The sequence below is a fragment of the Phyllopteryx taeniolatus genome, chromosome 18 (assembly GCF_024500385.1).
Source record: "Phyllopteryx taeniolatus isolate TA_2022b chromosome 18, UOR_Ptae_1.2, whole genome shotgun sequence".
In the NCBI taxonomy this organism is placed as follows: Eukaryota; Metazoa; Chordata; class Actinopteri; order Syngnathiformes; family Syngnathidae; genus Phyllopteryx; species Phyllopteryx taeniolatus.
Genome location: NC_084519.1, coordinates 11102871 through 11123252, shown reverse-complemented (window position 1 = coordinate 11123252; position 20382 = coordinate 11102871). Strand labels below are relative to the sequence as shown.

Below are 20382 nucleotides of genomic sequence, written 5' to 3'. Positions count from 1 at the left end.
GGGAAATAAAACATCTCTGCACACAATAGTGTACATCCATGCTCATACTGCAGTGGCAGGCAGACCGTGCATTTAGTACCTGGACCTTCACTGGGCACGCTGAAAGAGTGGTTAGCACATAGCAACGTAAAAACTGAGCCTTTCTGGGATGCTCCTTTTATGCCCAATCATGACATGACATTCCAAATAACATGTTCCAAACAGGTGTTTTCTTGAGCATTCCTCAACTTTCCCAGTCCTTTGTTGCCCCTTTTTTTTGGGGGGGGGGGGGGGGGGAACGCGCTGCTGGCATCAAATTCAAAATGAGAGGATATTTACAACAACAAAAAGGTTTATCAGCTTGACCATTAAATATCTTGAATATAGGTTGAAAAGGATTTGCAAATCATTGTGCTGTGTTTTATTTACGTTTTACACAACATCCCAACTTCAATGGAATTGGGGTTTATAAAATGTTTAATATGAAGGTGAACATTGAACACTCCAGTATTGCTGAGTATATTACACGTTTAGATTGTCACCGAAATTATATATTACTTTTCAGTCTTGTCAATGGGATTGGGAAATCTGTGTGAGTCCACAATTCTCCCATCCCAAAGTCTCAGGAATAACAACTTCCATGCACTTATTTCCTGTTCTTGCTTGAAAATGCTAATTGTGGTTTGGCCTTTAGAGGGCTCACTTACACAGTCATACTAAGGGAGCCAGATTTATCCCAAATATTGACTGTCAGAGAGGAAACATTATTGCTGCCAACAACCACCATCTGTTTTTATCCACAGTTATGCTGGCTAATTTCATTTCATGCCAAGAGTCCATCCAGTGTTCACACTAAAGGAGGTGATATTCTGCACATATAAAACATAAACCACGCATTTTTAGTGTTGTTCTTGCTCACACAACTCAGGATCAGCAACAGGGCCGCCAGACATTGTCATCTTTCCGCATTACGGGACCCCTGATCGGCAAAAATAAATTGATTCCTTACACCTCACACAATCTGTTTGCCTTTCTGCCATAAGGTAAAAGGTACGGCTACATCACTTCCAGAACCTTGGGGTTCTATAACAGCGTCTTTCCAAAAGCTGCCAGACTCATGAACACTGTTATGAAACCGCCATGTGAAACGCCCAGACACCAAAATCCAGTTTTTTAAACATCTTCGACCCTAAACAATATTATACATTTTAAATGCTATGTAACATGTGCTACATGGGCACACACAAGTGACACAACAGTATTAACATAACCATTATGGTAACATTTACATACAATTAGTCATACCATAGCAAAGTTGGGAATAAAGGTGATTTTAAAAATATATAAGTACAGGTAAACAGTATTTATTTTTACAATATTTGGCTAATTAATATTTCACATAATTACTGAGGCACCATAGAGCCAGTATTACACCCCAAAATACTAGAAAAAGTTGGTTTGGTAAAATATGGCACCACTAAATCTCAAATTACCTAAACAATACTTATAATACAATTATGGATAAGCCTATATGTATTAATATAATTCAACATACATATATTTTTTAAAAAATCAGTGAAACTTTTACGTACTCATAACTAGTGGTACTCTTACCACACTTTTAAGAATCGCTGTTTTATCGTTTTTTGTCAATTTCAGCCCAAAATAAATACTGTATATCTATACATATATTTTTTAATAATCACCTTACCTCCAAACTTTGCTAGGGTATGACTAATTCTTGGACAATAATATTTTTTTGTCGTTTAAAGGCATTTAAACGTTTGAAAATGAACGATTGAAAGGTGCATGGTACATGCAGGTAAGAGGGTGACAAATTAGGGGGCGTGTGGTTGTGTGGGGGGCGGGTCAGTTACGCTGTGGTGGCTCCGCCCCCGCGCGGATGCGCGAGAAGACGTGCACGCACAACGTTGCTAGGTGGCGTGGAGACGTCTGCCCACACGCCTTCTTTGTCCCTCTTCACGGACACTACCTGCAACCGGAAGCTGGCCCGACCAGCGCCGCCGCCTTTGTCAGTTTCCGAGCATCCCTTGAAGTGCTCTCGGCGTCCATACGTCGCGTTGTTCGGTATCTCGGCGGTGCCCCCACCCCACCCCCGCCACGGTTTTCGTCTTCCCTTCCCACCTGGAAGATGTTTCCGTTTAGCCTCGGGATTCCCCTGGCTGGGCCGCTTTGTCAGGTGGCTTCCACACGTGTTTAGATTTTTGGAACACCACCCACACCCCCTTCGCCCCATCCCAACCGGAGCTCCATGTACGCCTTCTTTTGTCAATATGTCCCCAGCATCGGCCGCGGCGGCCAGTGAAAGCAGCACCTGCACCGTCGCCCCCGAAGAGGAGCCGGGACCGGGGCCGGGGCCGGGACCGGGGCCGGACAGCCCCAGACTTGAGGTGAGTTGCTAGGGTTAGTCGTGTTTGGATTACATGGAGGGCAATTTAAAGTCTGTAATTGGTGTGATCACACTGCTCCACATAATCTGATCACAATAATCACATTGAGAAGTAACTGGTGAATTTTAACAGCATTTCTGGTCTCCAAAATAAGGGTCTGGGACCTCTTCCAGGCTCGATAGAACTGTGGAACAATGGCTTGTTTATCCAAGTCTACATGAACGTGATTTACACGTGAGTTTAATTTGTTCCATGACCACGCACATATCTCCAAACACTCACCTTGTTGAATGGAAATGCAATTAAGACATGACAGCCACACTAAGAAAAATCCCCAAATTCTTTTTTTCAAATGTGTATTTTCATTTTAAAAAAATGCATTAACCAGTATTTTTTGTACACAAACACACAGGAATAATATTTGCTCTCCAGATAGCCTGCAAACACTAAAAATGCCAAGCACAAACTAGGTAGGCAAACTGACTTAATGGTGCATTACTGCCATCAACTGATACCTCAAATTCTCAAGACAAAAAAAAAAAAAAAAAAATCAACAGTGTGCAGCAGGGTGTACCTGGCCTCTCGCTCAGTCAGCTGGGGTAGGCTCCAGCTCATCCGTGAAGTGAAGGATAAGTGGTATAAAAAAGGATGTATGGATATAATATGTAGATAAAAAAACATTTGCAGACATACTAATCACCATACACCATGCTGTCCCGATTTATCTCCCAAAAATAAACAATAATTCTGTCTCCAGATCATAACTAGAGGCGTATGGTGTGCAGCAGGGTGTACCTGGCCTCTCGCTCAGTCAGCTGGGGTAGGCTCCAGCTCATCCGCGAAGTGAAGGATAAGTGGTATAAAAAAGGATGTATGGATATAATATGTAGATAAAAAAAACATTTGCAGACATACTAATCACCATACACCATGCTGTCCCGATTTATCTCCCAAAAATAAACAATAATTCTGTCTCCAGATCATAACCAGAGGCGTATGTTGTACTCATCTGACTGAGCATATAAGTTAATCAAATATAGAATGATGGCTCAGTCAAACTTTTAACCACAACATATCCATCACACAAGAAGCTTTTTATATAACATAGCGGTCTTATTATGTCAAGACAAAGTCTCTATGAGTGTGAGAGCGGCACTTGGATTGCACACCATTGTAAGGTTTTGAGGGGAACATGTATCTTTTATAAAACATTCGTGCTGTGTGGATTTAAAATCTTTCAGGTTATTTGAAGTCTAAATTGTCCATTTGGTGCGTCTATATGACCATAAGGGGCCTTTGAGATGTGATTTTTCCATTGAACTTCAAATTTATTGTTTTAAGATGCTGTTAGACATACCGGTAGGTGCATTTCTGTGACCAGACAATCTGGTGACAGCCTTTTTCCATTAAATCGTCACTTCTCACACTTCCTCCTGTCTTATGAAGGTAATTTTAATAGTCTGCCAATGATATTACAATACTCAATGGATATCACAGTGTATTATTATTCTCGCTGCTTCAATAGAGCCAGTAGAGAGTAACATGAGCCATAAACTGTGTCATGTTTGTATTGATTGTACTTGTACAGCATGCACAGATACCAGTAAGCAAATGCAGTGGTCTCACCGTCTCAATGGGGAATTTGAACGTTAATCCCCACTGTGGTGTGTACATGTGGCCAAGGTGGAAGTGAGAGGCCTCAAGTTTAACATGTATTATTGATGCTCGCCTGTCACTTGAAGTGCTAATGAGATGATGGAATCAATACATCAATGCAGTGATGCTGACTATTGTGTCCACTCCGATGCAGGGTTTGACCTATGGAAAAGATCCAGACACTAAATAACCTTTTGTTCACATGAACCTTGTTTATTTTTTTTAAACCTTAAACCCCTTATCACCAGCTCGGCGTTACTGTTGAATAATCCGTCCTTTTTGGGACTTTTGACTCATTGCCAGGTTTGCATGGCAGCCTTCCCAAAAAAGCATGACTAACTCATAATCCAGGCACGGGGCTCGCTTTTCCCTGAGGTGATGAAGGGCACCACCAGCTTTACGCTACACAGCCCCCCCCCCCCCCCCCCCCCCCCCCACTATCACAGGCTTTGCATTGAATATGGATTTAAACTAGCATGCACATTGACTTCATACAACATGCAAAGTCAGACACACACAATGTACTTGTGTACCAACAGGATACTTTTACTTTATCATGCGTTAGTCTCTTTCTTGTCATAAGCACAAACAGTGACAAGTTCGACCACTCATGCATAAACTATGAAGCACTTAGACCACTGAATATTTGACTGAATATTTCACATGCACGAGTCTCTGATTTTGAGCCATTTTTAGCTTTGTAGAGATATTTTCTCCAACTATGCCACAGCTAATCGGTTCTTTTTTTTAATGCTTCATATTATCACTGGTTTGTATATCTTTGTTGCCTGTTTCTGTGTTCAACTTCCTGGGTACCTTTTTTTTTTTTTTTTTTTTTTAAATATGCATCAACCTAGATTTATATAATAGGTTAGTATTCTTTCAAGGACATTACCTTTACCACATCTTGATGGGTGTCATAAAATAGGGCAGGGCACATATACAAACTACTCACACTCACAGTCAGAGTTATGACCAATTCCACACAGGAAGGCCGAAATACGTATTCCAAACCTCAGAATTTTGAGGGTGTGGGAACATATTTTTCCAGATGTCGGTATTTTGTATCAGCCGGCGTGGTTGCCTCAGAGTTCTGAGGTTTGGGGTTCACATCTCAGCTCTGGCCTTCCCGTATAGTTTGTATGTTCTCATCGTGCTTGTGTTGCCTTCCTTCAGATACTTCGACTTCCTCCCAAAAACATGCATGGTAGGTTAAATGAAGATTCTAAATTGTGCATAGATTGTAATGTGAGTGTGACTCATTGTATGTGTCCTGCAAATGGCTAGCAAACAGTCCAGGGTGTATCCGGCATCACGGCCAAAGTCAGCTGGGATAGGCTCCTGCTCACCCCTGACCCTAATAGGGGCAGGAAAATTGATGGATGGATGGATGATTATCATTATACTTCATCTGGGCCGTTTATTGGAACACAAAGCTATCATTTTGTTGTATGAATGGCAACAGGTGGATACACAGGTTGACTGCGCCTTCTGCCATCTAGTGGAAGAGCATTTATTTGTTCTGACTGTCACTATATGATACATTAAATATATCCTAAACACTACTGTACATCTTACACATTACTGTATAAGATGCATGTAGAAAAATAAAAAATAAAATGGACAAAAGTGAAATTGGATTATTTAGCTCACGGCATACTAACGTGCTGTGGAAAGTGCTTGGGAATCACTGCATTACATTTCTGGCTCTATGACTATGCTTGGTACACTCGCTCCTGTCATGGCATCACAAATAACACCAAAAAAAGATGAAACAAATTTCGGAAGATGTGCTGAGGTTCGATGATGGTATGAACTGCCAAGTTTTGTCTTTTGAGGCATACTTTTTGTCAGTGGAACAGTTGTTGGGGAAACACAGATGTATTGTTGAGGTTACCACTGTCTTAGTTCAAGAGATGTGTTAACAGAAAAAGCTATTGATACATACACAAGATAACATATGTCATCGACTGACTGTGGTCGCCGTCTCTTCTGTGTGCAGCTGCGGCCTCAGAAACAGTCCCTGCTGAAGTCCTTGTGTCAGGAGACACACTGGAAATGCCTGCTGCTCTCCCTGCTCATGTACGGCTGTGTGGGTACCATGACCTGGTGCCAGGTGACCATCATCACACGCCTCTCCTTCGACAGCGCCTACAAGGGCAAATCAATGATGTACCACGACAGTCCCTGTTCCAATGGGTACATCTACATCCCCCTCGCTTTCTTGGTCATGCTCTACGTGGTCTACCTGGTGGAGTGCTGGCACTGCTACATCAGGAACGAGATGCAGTTCAAAGTGGACGTGGGAAATGTGGCCGATCGTGTCCAGAGGATGAAGCAGGCCACGCCGTGCATCTGGTGGAAGGCCATCAGCTACCACTACGTAAGGAGGACACGGCAGGTGACGCGCTACCGTAATGGAGACACATACACCACCACCCAGGTCTACCACGAGAGGGTCAACACGCACGTGGCCGAAGCAGAGTTTGACTACGGGAACTGCGGGGTGAAGGACATCTCAAAGCACCTGCAGGGCCTGGAGTGCTTCGCAATTACTAAGCTGAGGTTCACCAAGTGCTTCAGCTTTGCAAATGTGGAATCGGAAAACTCTTACCTGACGCAGCGAGCCAGGTTTTTCACAGAGAACGAGGGCCTGGACGACTACATGGAGGCCCGTGAGGGCATGCACCTTAAGAATGTAGACTTTAAGGAATATATGATTGCCTTCTCTAACCCACATCAACTTCCCTGGTACGCATCACATTCCACTTTCTGGACAGCGGCTGCTTTGACTCTCTCCTGGCCTTTACGGGTGCTGACTGAGTATCGAACCGCCTGTGTCCACTACCACGTGGAGAAGCTCTTCGGCTTCGACTATGTGCCGGTAACTCCTTCTGAGGAGCATCCTTGTTGCAGGCACATCCCACGTGTCAACACGATCGACAGCACGGAGCTGGAGTGGCACATCCGCTCCAACCAGCAACTGGTGCCTAGCTACTCCGAGGCAGTTCTAATGGACCTGGCCCAACTCTCGGGCAGCTGCCAGAACTACTCTGTTTGTCAACGCTACGGCAGCTACAGGCAGAACTGCCAGCGGTGCCACCGCGCCATCAGCAGCTCCTCCATCTTCTCTCGCAGCGCGCTGAGCATCTGCAACACGGCGAGCCCGCGCCTGCCCTTCAGCGCCAGTCGCTTCTCGCTGGGCCGGCTTTATGGCTCCAGGCGGAGCTGCCTGTGGAGGAGCAGCGGGAGTCTGAACGAGCCTCCTAGCCACCTCACGGAAAGCACACGCTGCCTTTCGGGCCAGCACAGCAGTGAGGAGAGCCCTCCAGCATACCAGGATGCGTTCTACTTTCCCGTGCTCATCGTACACAACAACGAAGGCTGCCTCAATCATGACCATCGCTCCCTACACAGAAACGGCTCCTGCGTGGAGACGTCGCTATAACCCTCCAACGGGATTATGCTGAAAAATACAATGCAAGGGAACCTGATATGACGTTATTGTTGGTTCAGATACTGTGGCTTAAGAAGCCATTTTGTCAGGTAACGGCATCTACTGAACTGTAAAGACAATAATCAAATAACTAAGATGCACTAAACAGTTGTGATATTTATCAAATGAATAGCACTTAAGTCTAAAACATTTACAAGAAAATAAATTCAGTGGAACCTCTATAGGGTGAATACAAACAAAGAGACTGGTTGACTTTTGAGATGTATGGATTTGGAAACAAATTTTCCTGGAAATTAATCAAAATACAATCATGCTCAAAAATATTGGCACTGTCGATTTTATATATATATATATATATATATATATATTTTTTTTTTTTTCGGGCCCCAAAAATCCTTTTTTCATTATTCTGGCATTAGGAAATAGAAATAATTTTGGTAATCCTAATTGACCTAAAACAGGTACATTTTAGTCTGATTTCATGTCAGACAGTCAGGAAAAAAAGCATGTCTTTTTATGCAGTCATGGCTAAAAGCATAATTGTGCAGTAATCCCTTCAGGGATCACACTGTCATCATAAAGCCTTTTTTAAAACTGTATAGGCCAGTGTTTCCAAATAATGATAACCTTGTCTTAATTTACTCAATTTCCTTTCTACGTGTGAAATCCGGGCCTGTTTAGTTTTCTTTCTATTATGATGTATGAATGGCAACAGGTGGAAACACAGGTTAATTGTACCTTCTGCCATCTAGTGGATGACCATTCAGTTGTTCTGACTGTCAATATACATCGGTGGCATAGATAGATGAAAAAAGATACAATATTTGTCATGAATAAATAATCATTTTCAATTAAGAGAAACTGGGCAATTTCCCGCAGTACTGTACAACTAATTTTCACAACACACTAATGAGCTGCGACACAGTGGTTGGGAATCACTGATATACGCAATGTTATAAGCAACATTTTAACTTAACTGTTACACAAAAAAAGGTCTTAACATTAAGGATGAATGACAAAAGCATAATGCAAAGGCTACTCGCTTTTTTAACGTTCTTAATTGTCACCACTGTAAAAAAAACTAAAGCAATCACCTTTTGATAACATTTAATAACGGGTCAATAAAAGCCAAAGAAAACGCCTCATTTTGATGCTTGCTGAACTGAACTATTGTCGATATGCTAACATCTCAATGTGATGTTTGTGCAACTTTAGAGGTGTTGTTTTTCACCAATTTAAACACATTTTGAACTGTACCAATTTTGAGGTTCCACAGTGTCACAGTGAATGGATGCCTGAAAATACTGGGAAAAATCACTTCTTTGACATATTCATTGGCAAAGGGAAACAAATTTAATGCAGGAATGACAAAGCTGGTGTGACATCAAAACGTTTCCTAATTGCTGATAGCGATACAGAAATATCCCATTAGCAGAAATGGCTCAGTTGCGATGACATATTACTTCCTGGCTTGGTAAATATAGCAACACGCAGTATTAATAATTCAGCAGAGGAGCACTAAAGGACACAAGCACTACACTCATTTCTTCAAGGCTTTCACACTGACTCGAAATTTTGTATAAATGCCAATAACACACTATTAAAACCTTGGAATAACAAAACTGTCAACTAGTTCAATGTTGAATTTAATACTTGGCAATATTATTATTTTTCAATTCAGCCTACCTCTTTATTTAAGTGCCTTGCGATTGAGCTATTACCAACAAACATCTTGTCCTCTTTCCTCTAAATCTAGTTTACGCTGGTGTGTGTCTGTGTGCATGTCCCCTTTTTATTGTTTAGGATACAATGACATTTTTTTCTGTCTTTCTGATGTTGTAATGGAGCTGTGGCAGGCGTAGCTGGATTCCGCTGCAGCTCCTGATGCATATCAGAGAGACAAGCAGAGAGCTGGCTCTCAAAGACGCTGAAAATAGGCAGGGGCCCTGCACTCACTACTGATTGTGTCACATGTAATAATGCGAGAAGCTGGCTTTAAAGAACTGAGAACTGCGATGCGGATGTCAGGCCGAGTTCGCTCGCAAGTTCCAAAGGGAATGTTCATGAAAATCAGGAGTGCCACTGCTTTTTAAACAGATATGAAGTAAGACATTGTTCTCAGAGTTAAAATGAGGTTTAGCTTGATACAGTAAGTCCATATGACAGAGTTTGCACAACATTTAAAATTCATTGATGTGGTAAATTAACAATTAATCGATAGTGATTTTATTTTGAAATAAATGCAGTATTTTGATGGGGTGTGAGAATTTCTCTGAATGTTCTGAATTTCTGTTTTCATGCCTCTGTCATATTAAGCACAATAATGCTTCCCAGAGAAGTTGCCATAGCTTGGATGTACAGTAGCTCAACTAAATCAACAGCGCTTCGGCTGCTTCTAGTATTCCTCCAATTTTGCATTTACTGCTTCAAGACATGATCATTGAACAATCAATTCCACACAAGCAACTACATTTGTAACGATCAATAAATAGATTATTATTCCCATCCCTACTTTTCGCAAAGACCATAGTACTGTGGCAATATTGCCTAATAGGCTATATAATACACTTTTTTTTTTGGTACATAATTTTGTAGACTGAGGACATCTTGTTCAAATGATCTCAAATTTTATGTAAGAATTTGTGAAAAAATAATGTTTAATCCCTGGATATGTAGTTACTCATTTTTTAAAGGATAATTGATGTTTTTCTGTTTTTTAAATCACCCTGTATATATCATATGATTGAGTATAGTAATATAGGCCACTTTTGAGCATTCATGTTGAACTTATTTTCACAAAACTGTGTGGGAAATGACTAAAGCCACATTATTTGCATAACTGACGTGGGTTATTTTAAGGTGTTTAATGTTAGATTTATTTTTTATTTTTTTAAATTACAGTACTCTCATTGCATACACACCGGCCAGTCTAATTTTATACATGATTTCTGCATTGACTTTAGGTATTAGCACTTAGTAGTAAAACCAGACAGTTATAGTGGGTAAATAAGTAGTAACATCTAGTTTTCTTGTTTAAACTATTTGCATTGTTATCAGTTTGAATGTGAAGGGTAAAAAAAACAAAAAAACACCAACAATAATGTTAAGTGTTGGTGGTCAGAGGTTTTGGGGACACCTAGGGGTGAAAATTGAAGAAAATAGTTGACTCCCCTTTGGAGCTATAACAGTTTCCACTCTTCTGGGACCACTTTATGCAACACGTTGAGGTGTGTCTGTGTCATCCAGAAGAAATATGTACTGGATGAGTGTTTATCATCCCTTGCATTTCTAGAATCGGTGTAAGAAAATAATTAGTAATGTTCACATGGATATTTAATCTAACTATATGCTTGCATTTTTATACATAAAGACGACTAACATTTTTTTGGGCTCATTTTTGTACAGCTGTTTTGCAACATAAATACAGTCATGTATCCAACTGCAATAAGCTACAAGTACCAAAATATCTACCAGAACAGTTTATAAAAGACTGGAAAGTGTTTCCTTGATGATATGTATGACTGTTAGCAAAGACACTGAACCCTTTACCATGTAATAACTCAATTTGATTGTTCTTGTCAAACTTCACTTCAGTTTGTCTTTTTTATGTAATACTGTTTACTCTGTCTGGAGACTGTCAGGCCACTGTGCATAAGACAGAGGGGAGTGTTCAATGTGACAATTGTACTAAAATAAAGACATCACTTAAGAGGCTAGATGGAAGCACTTATGTTTAAATGATCAATGCATTGATGATCCATTGTACATATTCAGAAAAGATCATGATAAACATAAATACATTGAAAATTATGGTATTTTTTAAAAGCCATATGGCAAACTAGGCTACAACAGAGTCAGCTTTCCAGCAGTAAATTTAAATCATCCTTGATGGAAAGGTTTCTTTTTTAATCATTATTAACTGGTGATTCAAATGACAATACACGTTTTAAAAGTTTTGATATCTCTTATTTGAGCATGAATGAAGTCTAATTATTATACTACTAAATGAGGGTAACTAGACATTTCTGAACTTCCAATGTGAATGAATGGAAATGGAATTTATAGGAAATAGATGTATTGATCCAAATCTTTTGTAATTAACATTGTTTTACTTAGTGAAAAAATAATAAAGCTTAATAAATTTGCAACCTTTGTTGTCTCCATCTGAATACAATTTTCCCAGTTAGATTAATTACCCCTTGCAGAGTTAAAATTACCATGACTTGTACTGTTTATATATATAGTTTCCAGGAAAATATTTGTGAGTTATGAACCCTTTGATAAAGTTTATTTTTATAGTATTTTTTTAGGAGTTGTATTCACTTGGTTGGTTAATAGTTATCACCAAAATGGTGCATCAAAATATTCAACAAAATGAAACAAAGTACATCTACCTAAAAACATCAGGTACTGTTGGTGGAAGTGGGGGCTTCAGATGGTGCCTGCAAAAAGAGAAAGCACGTTTTGCTTTTTTGTGTTCACAGGATTGCAAAATTGTACAACAGTAAAGCAGTTAAGAAGTTTAAGAGAATAAAAGAGCCTTTACATGGCTGACGTCTACTGTACCTCGTCGTCTTGTGGTTGTACCTCGTCATCCAGTGGTTGTTCCTCTTGCTCTAAGCTCTCATTGGTGCAAACCACCGGGTTGATGAAGGAAGTGCTCTCATTGGTGCAAACCACCTGGTTGGTGACTGAGGCACTCTTATTGTTGCAAACCACCTGGTTGATGATGGAGGCGCTCTGCTCGTCCACCTCTGTCAGACGGACGTCGCATTCTCTCAAGCAGCTGTTTTGAGTTATGGCCTCCTCCAGAGCTTTGCCTCCATCCTGCTCACATGTAGACAGACAAAAAGGAAACAAATGCAGTGCAATTAGGGCAAAGAGCCCCTCATCCTAAAGTGTTTGTGTTCTTGACGCATAGAGCGATGTGATGTGGCGCCCTTGGCAAGATTTTCTTTGGCACCTCCATCAGCAGTTTACATACACTTACAAAAGAAATCGGATAGCAATCTTTTTATCATTGTCAGCATTAGTGTTCGGGGGTTGGGGTAAGGGTTAACCCAACTCTAACCCAAGATGACTATAACAAGATGTCGCCCAATTTAAAACATAAAATTAAAATGATTAAATTCTTATGTAAAATAAAAAGGAAAAACCTAAAGATACATGTCTACTATGATGTATAATAGACTATATTTCTTTTGATATGCATATTAGATTACATTGAACTCTATCGTCATTACAGTGAAATGTTGATTTGCAGATGCAGAGAAGACGTACATAGTTAAATGCAGTTTAATATGGTTTATTATTGCATGTGGGAATGCTAAGTTATGGAGTATTAATGATCATTTGTACTTTAACGCTAATGTAAAATGTATAACAATTGGCATGCTCAAAGACCATTTGAACTGTAACACAACAAACGAGGGTTAACAGTCCGATATATAGCCAAGTTTTAAACTTAGGATGAAAATGACTGGGGTCGGGGGCGTGGGCTGGTGTTATCATTTGCAGTAATATTAATTGGGTATTGCTCTACATTTGATTCTGTTATCTCTTCCATTTTAAAAGTTAATAGTACAAGTGCAAAATGTGGAAGAAATTAGTGGAACTATGCTGGCAAAAGAGGAGGATGGCTAGCTGGCTTTAAACACCTGGGCCTTTTTTTGGGACACTGGTGGTCAATACAGGCTTATTTTTTAAATCATAGGATTGATTTGGACCAAAATATAAACTATGAATCAATCTGCAGGAAAATCTGGGCACAATGCTGGCAGCAGAGGAAGATAATGAATGATGGGTTGGCTGGCACTGGCTTTCTTTAGGTGTTGTTTTCCTGGAGTGCCTGTCATGATAGACTTATTTGGAAAAAAAAATATCATATGATTGGTTTGTGCAAAAATGTGCAGGAAAATGGTGGAGCTCTGCTGTGGAGCCATGCTGGCAAATGCGAACGGAGCGCAATGGCGGGTTGGGTGGTTTGTAGTTTGGCGTTTAGCTTAGGAAGGAGAAATGTACAATACTCACCACACCCAGTTTGTTGCAGGAGAGGTTGATGGTTTTTAGCGTTTGATTTTTAGCCAGCACTTCTGACAGCGTGATGGCAGTGGGGCCAGTCAAGAGGTTGGCTCCCAGGTGCAAATGAAGCAGGATGCTATTGTTCAGTAAGGCCTTGCTGATGGCCTGCCCCCCCTCGTCGCTCACACGGTTGATTCTTAAGTTGAGGGACAAAAGGGTGCAGTTATTGGACAAGGCGTCAGCAATGGCGTTGGCTCCCACGTCTCGAATAATGTTGTCGCTCATGTTGAGGATCTCCAGTTTGCTACTGCTGAGCAACTTGCCGACAGCCTTGGCCCCCCTGTCTCCAATCACGTTGTGGGAAAGGTTGAGCTCTCTCAGGGAGGAGTGCTCCACTAGGTGTTTAGCCAGCAACTTACACTTTTCATCATCAATGTGACTTTCATAGAGTCGTACTACCTGCAGAAATAGTAACCAGATTAGGAGAACTGTGTTTTCAAGTGACTATCGGGGCACATTAATTGTATTTGTAAGATTTGTTTTCAAACATTTATTGAGTCAAGGTAAATGTACTATAGAAAATGTCACAGCATGCCACCAAACAGAAATGTCTCCAGCAATATATATGAAATAATGATCTCATCTCAATTTACTTACAATATACAACAGTATGAAATCTGGGCCTGTTTCGTTGCACACAAAGCTACTATTCTATTGTATGAATGGCAACAAGGGGGATAAACAGGTCAATTATACCTTGTGTCTAGTGGAATACCATTTAATTGTTCTGCCTGACCAACAGTTTCACAGAGACGTCATGTGTTTTTGGCAAAATTTTGCCAAGCTTAGCTAAATTGTCATAAAAAATGCTTCCATCTAAGCAACCAACCCAATTTCCCACCCATGTTAAGATTACACAAGGTTGTTGTAACATGTAGGAAGCAGCCAACAGATGCCAGAAATTTCTGTGGATCCTTCAATGCTGATGCAGGCTTCTTTGCAGCCCCCCGGTCCGTCTTACCATCATACCCAGTACGCCCTATTGTTACCTCGGTAACAACAACAATCCCAGTCATAAGAGGGTGTGCAGACCTATGCAACCACTTTATTTTACAATATAGTTTTAGCCTTTCCCCCCTAACTATTTTGTACAAGTAATAGTTGTATTGTGTAAGAGTAGTTAGCAAGTTGTGAGGTAGACTTGATTGTGGGTTCAAACCTCAGCTCTGGTCCACCTGTGTGGCATTTGCACATTCTTGTGCTTGCATGGGTCTACCTCCCACATTACAAAAACATGCATGTTAAGTTCAATAACGACCCTAATGTGTCTGTAGGTGTAAATGTGAGGGTGAATGGTTATTTGTCTATAGGTGCCCTATGAATGGCTCGCGACTGGTCCTCTGTGTACCCTGCTTATTACCCAAAGTCGGCTGAAATAGACTCCAACTCATGAGTGATGCTAATGAGGACAAGGACTGTCGAAAATGCATGGATGAAAGTTCTGAAATAATCTTGGTCTCTTTTTTCCCCCCCAACACAAAAACCTAGCAGTTTAGGGGTGCATAGACTTGTTTATCCACTGTACCTTTAAGGTCTTGCAGCATTCAAGAGCCATGGAGAGAGTCTCACAGTCTCGTTCAGCCATCTCAAACATCTTCCATTCAAAGTTCATTCCACACTGTTTGACCCAGTAGGTCAAGTGGAACTCCTCCAAGCATCTCAACATGCTCAGGAGGTTGCGGAAGTCATAGTGTTCCATGTGAGCTGCGTCCGAGTCGGTTTCGCTTAGCCAGTCTACGTTTTCTCCGATTCCCACCTTGGCCTCCTTGATGGGCGGCAGCATTTGGGAAATGTCCAGCCTCTTCACGTAAGCCTCGCACAGCGGGATCTCATCGGCGACTGTCTTAAGGGGGGTTGTCTCTGGGATGAAGTGTTCGATCATATTTTCCAGGTGCCTCTCGAAGAACATTCGCTTCCAGCTGTGGCCGTAGTGAGACACGTCACAAATGTCCCACCGTTGCTCACAGCACCGCCGCCAGTAGACGCCATCATCAACCAAGTTGGCCGTCACAGGAAGGGGCAGAGAGGGCGACAGCCTCTCCTGCACAAAGTCTCTCTGGCTGGGTGTAAGCTCCTCATAGATGGGGGTTTCTGCCACAGATGGAGCGGTAAGTTAGTGACTATAAAATCATGTAGTACAGTATGATGGATGCTAGTAAAATAATGACATACCCTCAAAGTTTCTCACAATACATTCGAGGCATAGGGTTGATAAAAAGGGCACAAGGGCCAAGGACCAGTTTGGATTTTCAGCAATGATCCTCCTCAATCTCCTGCTTTCCACAGTCAGCATGGTCGGGCCTCCAGTGAGCCTCGACATGATTGCAGGTGGGTTATGGAGGACTACATTTTTAAAAAGTACATAAAATTATCATGCATTTTATGGAAACATGATTGTAAACCACAGCTTTTATTTTAGACTAGTCAGTGACAAGGCCCCTGCTAGTGTTATCTGTTATACCAAAATGTTATATTCTTAGCTTAAAATATATGGGTTTTATGAATACATAAGAAACACTGTAAAGTGAATTATTTGTACCAGAATCAATCTGTCACCATCATCAACACCTTTATTAAACTTGTGGGCAATGTTTAAGAAAAGAAAAAAAAAAAACCATCCTTTATCTTGGAAATATAAACAAAATTGGGGTACTGTACCATGTATTATGTTATTGCAGAATCTGATGTTTCATTTGTCATTGTGAAGCTGTCCCTGAGTCTGTTTGTCCATGACGTCACCACCCTGTATATCCTGCCAGAAGGCAGCAGCTTACATTCCCCAGTGTCCTGAGTGTGTGTGTGGTCTTGGAGGATGCTGCGTGCCCTTTTGAGACAAAGGGGGCTGTGGAGGTCCTTCAAGAAGCGGAGAGGGTGGCAAATGATTTTTGGGGCTGTGTTAATGACCCTGTGTAGTTCCTTCTTGTTTGCCATGGTGGAGCTGGTGAACCACACAGCGATGCAGTACGTCAGCAGACTCTCAACGGAGCAGCGATAGAAGATGGTCAGCAGCTTCCTCCTTAGATTGACCCTCCTGACCTTCTTCATAAGTGTCGAGGTGTTCGTGCTCCACTGGAGGTCATGTGCATGCCCAGGAACTTAAAGCTGGACTCCCTCTGCACACACTCCACGTTGATGGTGATGGGCTGTAACTTCGGACAGCCGCCTCCTAAAATCGACAATCGGTTCTTTGGGCTAAGCGGTGTTAAGGACCAAGTTGTTGTCCTCACACCACCCCACCGAACTTATCCCTGTATATCATCTCACTGTCACCAGAGATGAGAAATATTATGGTGCGTTGCTGAATTTATTATTGTCTGTGCAGGTGTTGACACAGTCATGTGTGTACAGTAGGCACGCACCCCTGAGGGGAGCCGGTGTTGAAGCTTAGGGCTGCGGGGAGATGGGGACTCACCCTGACACTGTCAGAGAGAAAGTCTCTGATGCAGCAGTGGGTGATGAGACCATGTCCGATGTCCAGTAATTTTATTGTTAGTCTGTCTGGGAGTATTGTGTTAAAACAGATCCAAAGTCTACAAAGAGCAGGCTAGTATAGCGCCCCTGCTGTTCCAGGTGAGAGATGACAGTGTGGAGTGCCATGACCATGACATTGTCTGTCAATCTGTTAGCTCTGTATGCAAACCGATGTGGTTAAAATATGGGTGGGAAACAGGACAAGATGTGCAGTGGAATCAATTCTCAAAACACGTTGTGATAATTGTTGTCAGAGCGACTGGTGCGTAGTCATTTAGGCTGCTGATGCTGTTCTTTTTGGGCAGCGAGAAAACCGCAGCCAACTTCAGGCATGGTGGGATAAAGAATGGGACATTGATGCATTTAATATCTTTGGGAAGATCCTGGCTTGGGTCTGCACATTATTTGAGTCCAGCAGCCTCATGCTCCTGCACCGTGAGACAGGAGCTGTTGTAGTCCGGTGTTGGAGCAAAGGCTGCCTTTTGTCCTTCAACCTCAAAGTGTGCAAAGAAGTGGTTCAGCTACCCCGCGAGTACAGAGTCACCCTCAGCCAATATTGTTGCTGGTCTTGTAGTGGGTTAGGTGCTGGACTTCCTGTCACATCTGCAGTGCCCTGTTATTAGTGAAATGGTGCTCAATCCCCCTCGTGTGTGTGCTGTCTTGGCCTCTTGCCTCTTTTCAGGTCGGCTCTGGCTGCGCTGTACTGTGTATTATCACCAGATCTGAAAGCGACGTCACATTGCCTTAGCTGGACATGGTACTTGTTAGTCATCCAGGGATTCTTGTTAGAATACATCCAGAGCCATTTTTCCACAGTGATACTGTCGACACAGAAGTTATTAAAAGACAGCACAAATGATGTATGCGCCTCCTGGTTCAAATACAGTCCAGTCTCAAAACAATCCTGCAGCATGTGACCCACAAGGGGGGAACACAGGTTGACAAATCAAGGTGTGGTAGAGGGGTTGCTCGTTAAGCCTTTTGGAATGTTGCTTTTGGCTTTATCCAGTGTATTTTGACCCCTTGTTGCAATATGCTGATGAACTCTGAGGAAGACTTCTGATGGCTTCTTTTTGCTTTGTGTGGCCCACCCATGGCTAAGATAGCATTAGCAACAGGTGGCACGTATATTGCTGTTACTATGACGATGGTATATAGTTAAGATGGTAAATAGCTGGGACTGCATCTGTTTTCCAAGTTTTTCTTTACATTTTTGCACCAACTGTCGTTGACTGAATAATAAGACGAAATTAAACTAACAAGTGAATGTACTCACCCTTTGAAGAGACGTGTAATGGAGATGGGACAGAAACGTGTTTGCAGAATAATATCGTCAACTAATTTTATGGGTATTGAAGTTAAATTGTGGACTAAGTTAAATAATGCGTGTCGCAGTGACTTCCATTTCTGAAGGTTACCCTGCCACACCCAAAGTCACCTGGAGTAGGTTCCAGCTCACGCGCAAGCACTGTGGAAAATGGTTATCATCATAACACAATTACTCTTGCCCATCCATCCATTATCTGTAATACGTGTCCTCATTAGGGTAATGGGTGAGATTGAGCCTACCCCTGCTGACTTTGGGTAAGAGGCGGAGTACACCCTGGACTGGTTGCCAGTAAATCGCAGGGAACATACCACTATCCTCACATTCACACTTTTGGACAGTTCAGAGTCTCCATTCTCCAGTGAAACCTTAAGCACAGGGAGCTCCTTCCCTCAGGTAGGCGCTACCGATCAATGCAAACTAGAACTAGTAGACATTCCAACAGCTTCTTCCCTCTTGCGATCAACTTCTTAAACACCTGACCTACAATTCCATTACAACATGCTGGCAATTTTTTTACTTCTTTGTCACATTTCTGTGGGGCCAATTATGTATTACTCGTGCACTCACTGTAGTTGTCTCGCCATGCTGCACTATTTGCATATACTGGCCACTCTTGCCAGAGTAGCATCTGCTCCATTGCACACTGTTTGAGGAGTATCTGTAACATTTGCACAACCAACATTGTCCCAGATTATCGCACTACTCGTCACTTTAAACCGCATACACTCCTTGAAGTCTCAGCGCCCCTTGCACAATGGTCATTGCACCGGTCTATTGCAATATTAGTCATTCGAACTGCTCTAAGTGCTAGAGGACTCTGCATCTTTTTGCACAATTGTTTTTTGTCAATGTCTTTGTCTCCAAAGTGTTCTGTAAATTGACTGTCTGTTGTACTAGAGCGGCTCCAACTACCGGAGACAAATTCCTTGTGTGTTTTGGACATACTTGGCAAATAAAGATGATTCTGATTCTGAATATGCCAATTCTGCATAGGAAGGCCAGAGCCAAGATCCAAAACCAGAACCTCAAAAATAAAAGGCAGACATCCTAACCATAACACATAAAACAGACCAAAAAAAGAAAAGTAACATTTATTAGTGAAATTATTAACTCACCTGCAGTATAAATGTTTTAGTGTCTTGCAGTGCTGCTTTGAGATTCCAGCCTCGTTTGATTTTCGATGAAACACCTCACACAGATTGAGCAGTTGATTTCGGCATGATTCGTTCACCTTCTCTCATCTTTCTTCACACTACTGACACGAAAGATAGTATCAATACACATTATGTCATGAAAATGTCCAAAAAGGCTAAAACTGACAAGGGCTTAGTGTGCAATATTAAAGCTTTATGATGATATTTGAATGATGAAAGTTACAGGCTACAACTTCCTGTTCGACCTCTGAATTGACAACATAATAACAATGGTGTACAAAATTTAATATCTTGGAAAGGTGTTTTTTTCCTTTTACAATTGAGGTCATTATTCGGCTGTTCTCATCTCTCTGGTGAGGATTCAGGAGCCTGGACAACGGCTTCCATCGTTTAACAAATAAAACTAGAACGGTTATAGGATTTAAAAAAATAATATTTTAATGGGGCAAAATTCGCATAATAAACTATTAAATAAAATCTCTAATCACTGTCCGGAATCACACCTGCAATACATTACTCACACACAAAAAAAGCAAATATGGATGACTTTAGTTTAGACATTTCTGTCTCGCTAGTAGTTAATGAGTTAGTCATCCTAAAACACACTTTACACTATAACAAAAGCCGACCTTTAACGCTAATTTTAGCCCTTCTACCGATTACATGGGTCAATACTCATAGTAATATAATTTGTTACACCATAATCAAATAAAATCTTATTTTTTTACCGTCTGCGGTCCCGGTGAGCCATGCGTTTCCATAGTTACCGAACGCTTTTCAGCCAATGGATGAACAAAATGCTGCCACCCGCAGGATGGTAGGAGAAATGCAACGCCTGAGCAT

At 41.6% G+C, this 20382-nt stretch overlaps 2 protein-coding genes across 3 annotated transcripts; one reads left to right on the top strand and one right to left on the bottom strand.

The window, feature by feature from the left end:
* The first annotated feature begins 1821 nt into the window (after window positions 1-1821).
* tmem151ba (transmembrane protein 151Ba) lies at window positions 1822-11221 on the top strand. Its single transcript, XM_061754349.1, has 2 exons — window positions 1822-2390; window positions 6049-11221. Exons 1-2 carry the CDS (start codon window positions 2274-2276, stop codon window positions 7492-7494), a joined length of 1563 nt encoding a protein of 520 aa, XP_061610333.1. The 5' UTR covers window positions 1822-2273; the 3' UTR covers window positions 7495-11221.
* Window positions 11222-11482: 261 nt separating this feature from the next.
* Window positions 11483-20335, bottom strand: tcte1 (t-complex-associated-testis-expressed 1). 2 transcript variants are annotated; one of them, XM_061754351.1, is made up of 6 exons: window positions 19501-20335; window positions 15757-17876; window positions 15110-15675; window positions 13534-13983; window positions 12070-12330; window positions 11483-11945 (listed from the first exon to the last, which is right to left on the bottom strand). In XM_061754351.1, the coding sequence occupies exons 2-6, from the start codon at window positions 15902-15904 to the stop codon at window positions 11907-11909; spliced, it is 1464 nt and encodes a 487-aa protein (XP_061610335.1). In that variant the 5' UTR covers window positions 15905-17876; window positions 19501-20335; the 3' UTR covers window positions 11483-11906. The 2 variants fall into 2 exon arrangements, with proteins under 2 accessions (XP_061610335.1, XP_061610334.1); XM_061754350.1 differs by having other exon boundaries at window positions 15757-15927.
* Between the last annotated feature and the right edge of the window lie 47 nt (window positions 20336-20382).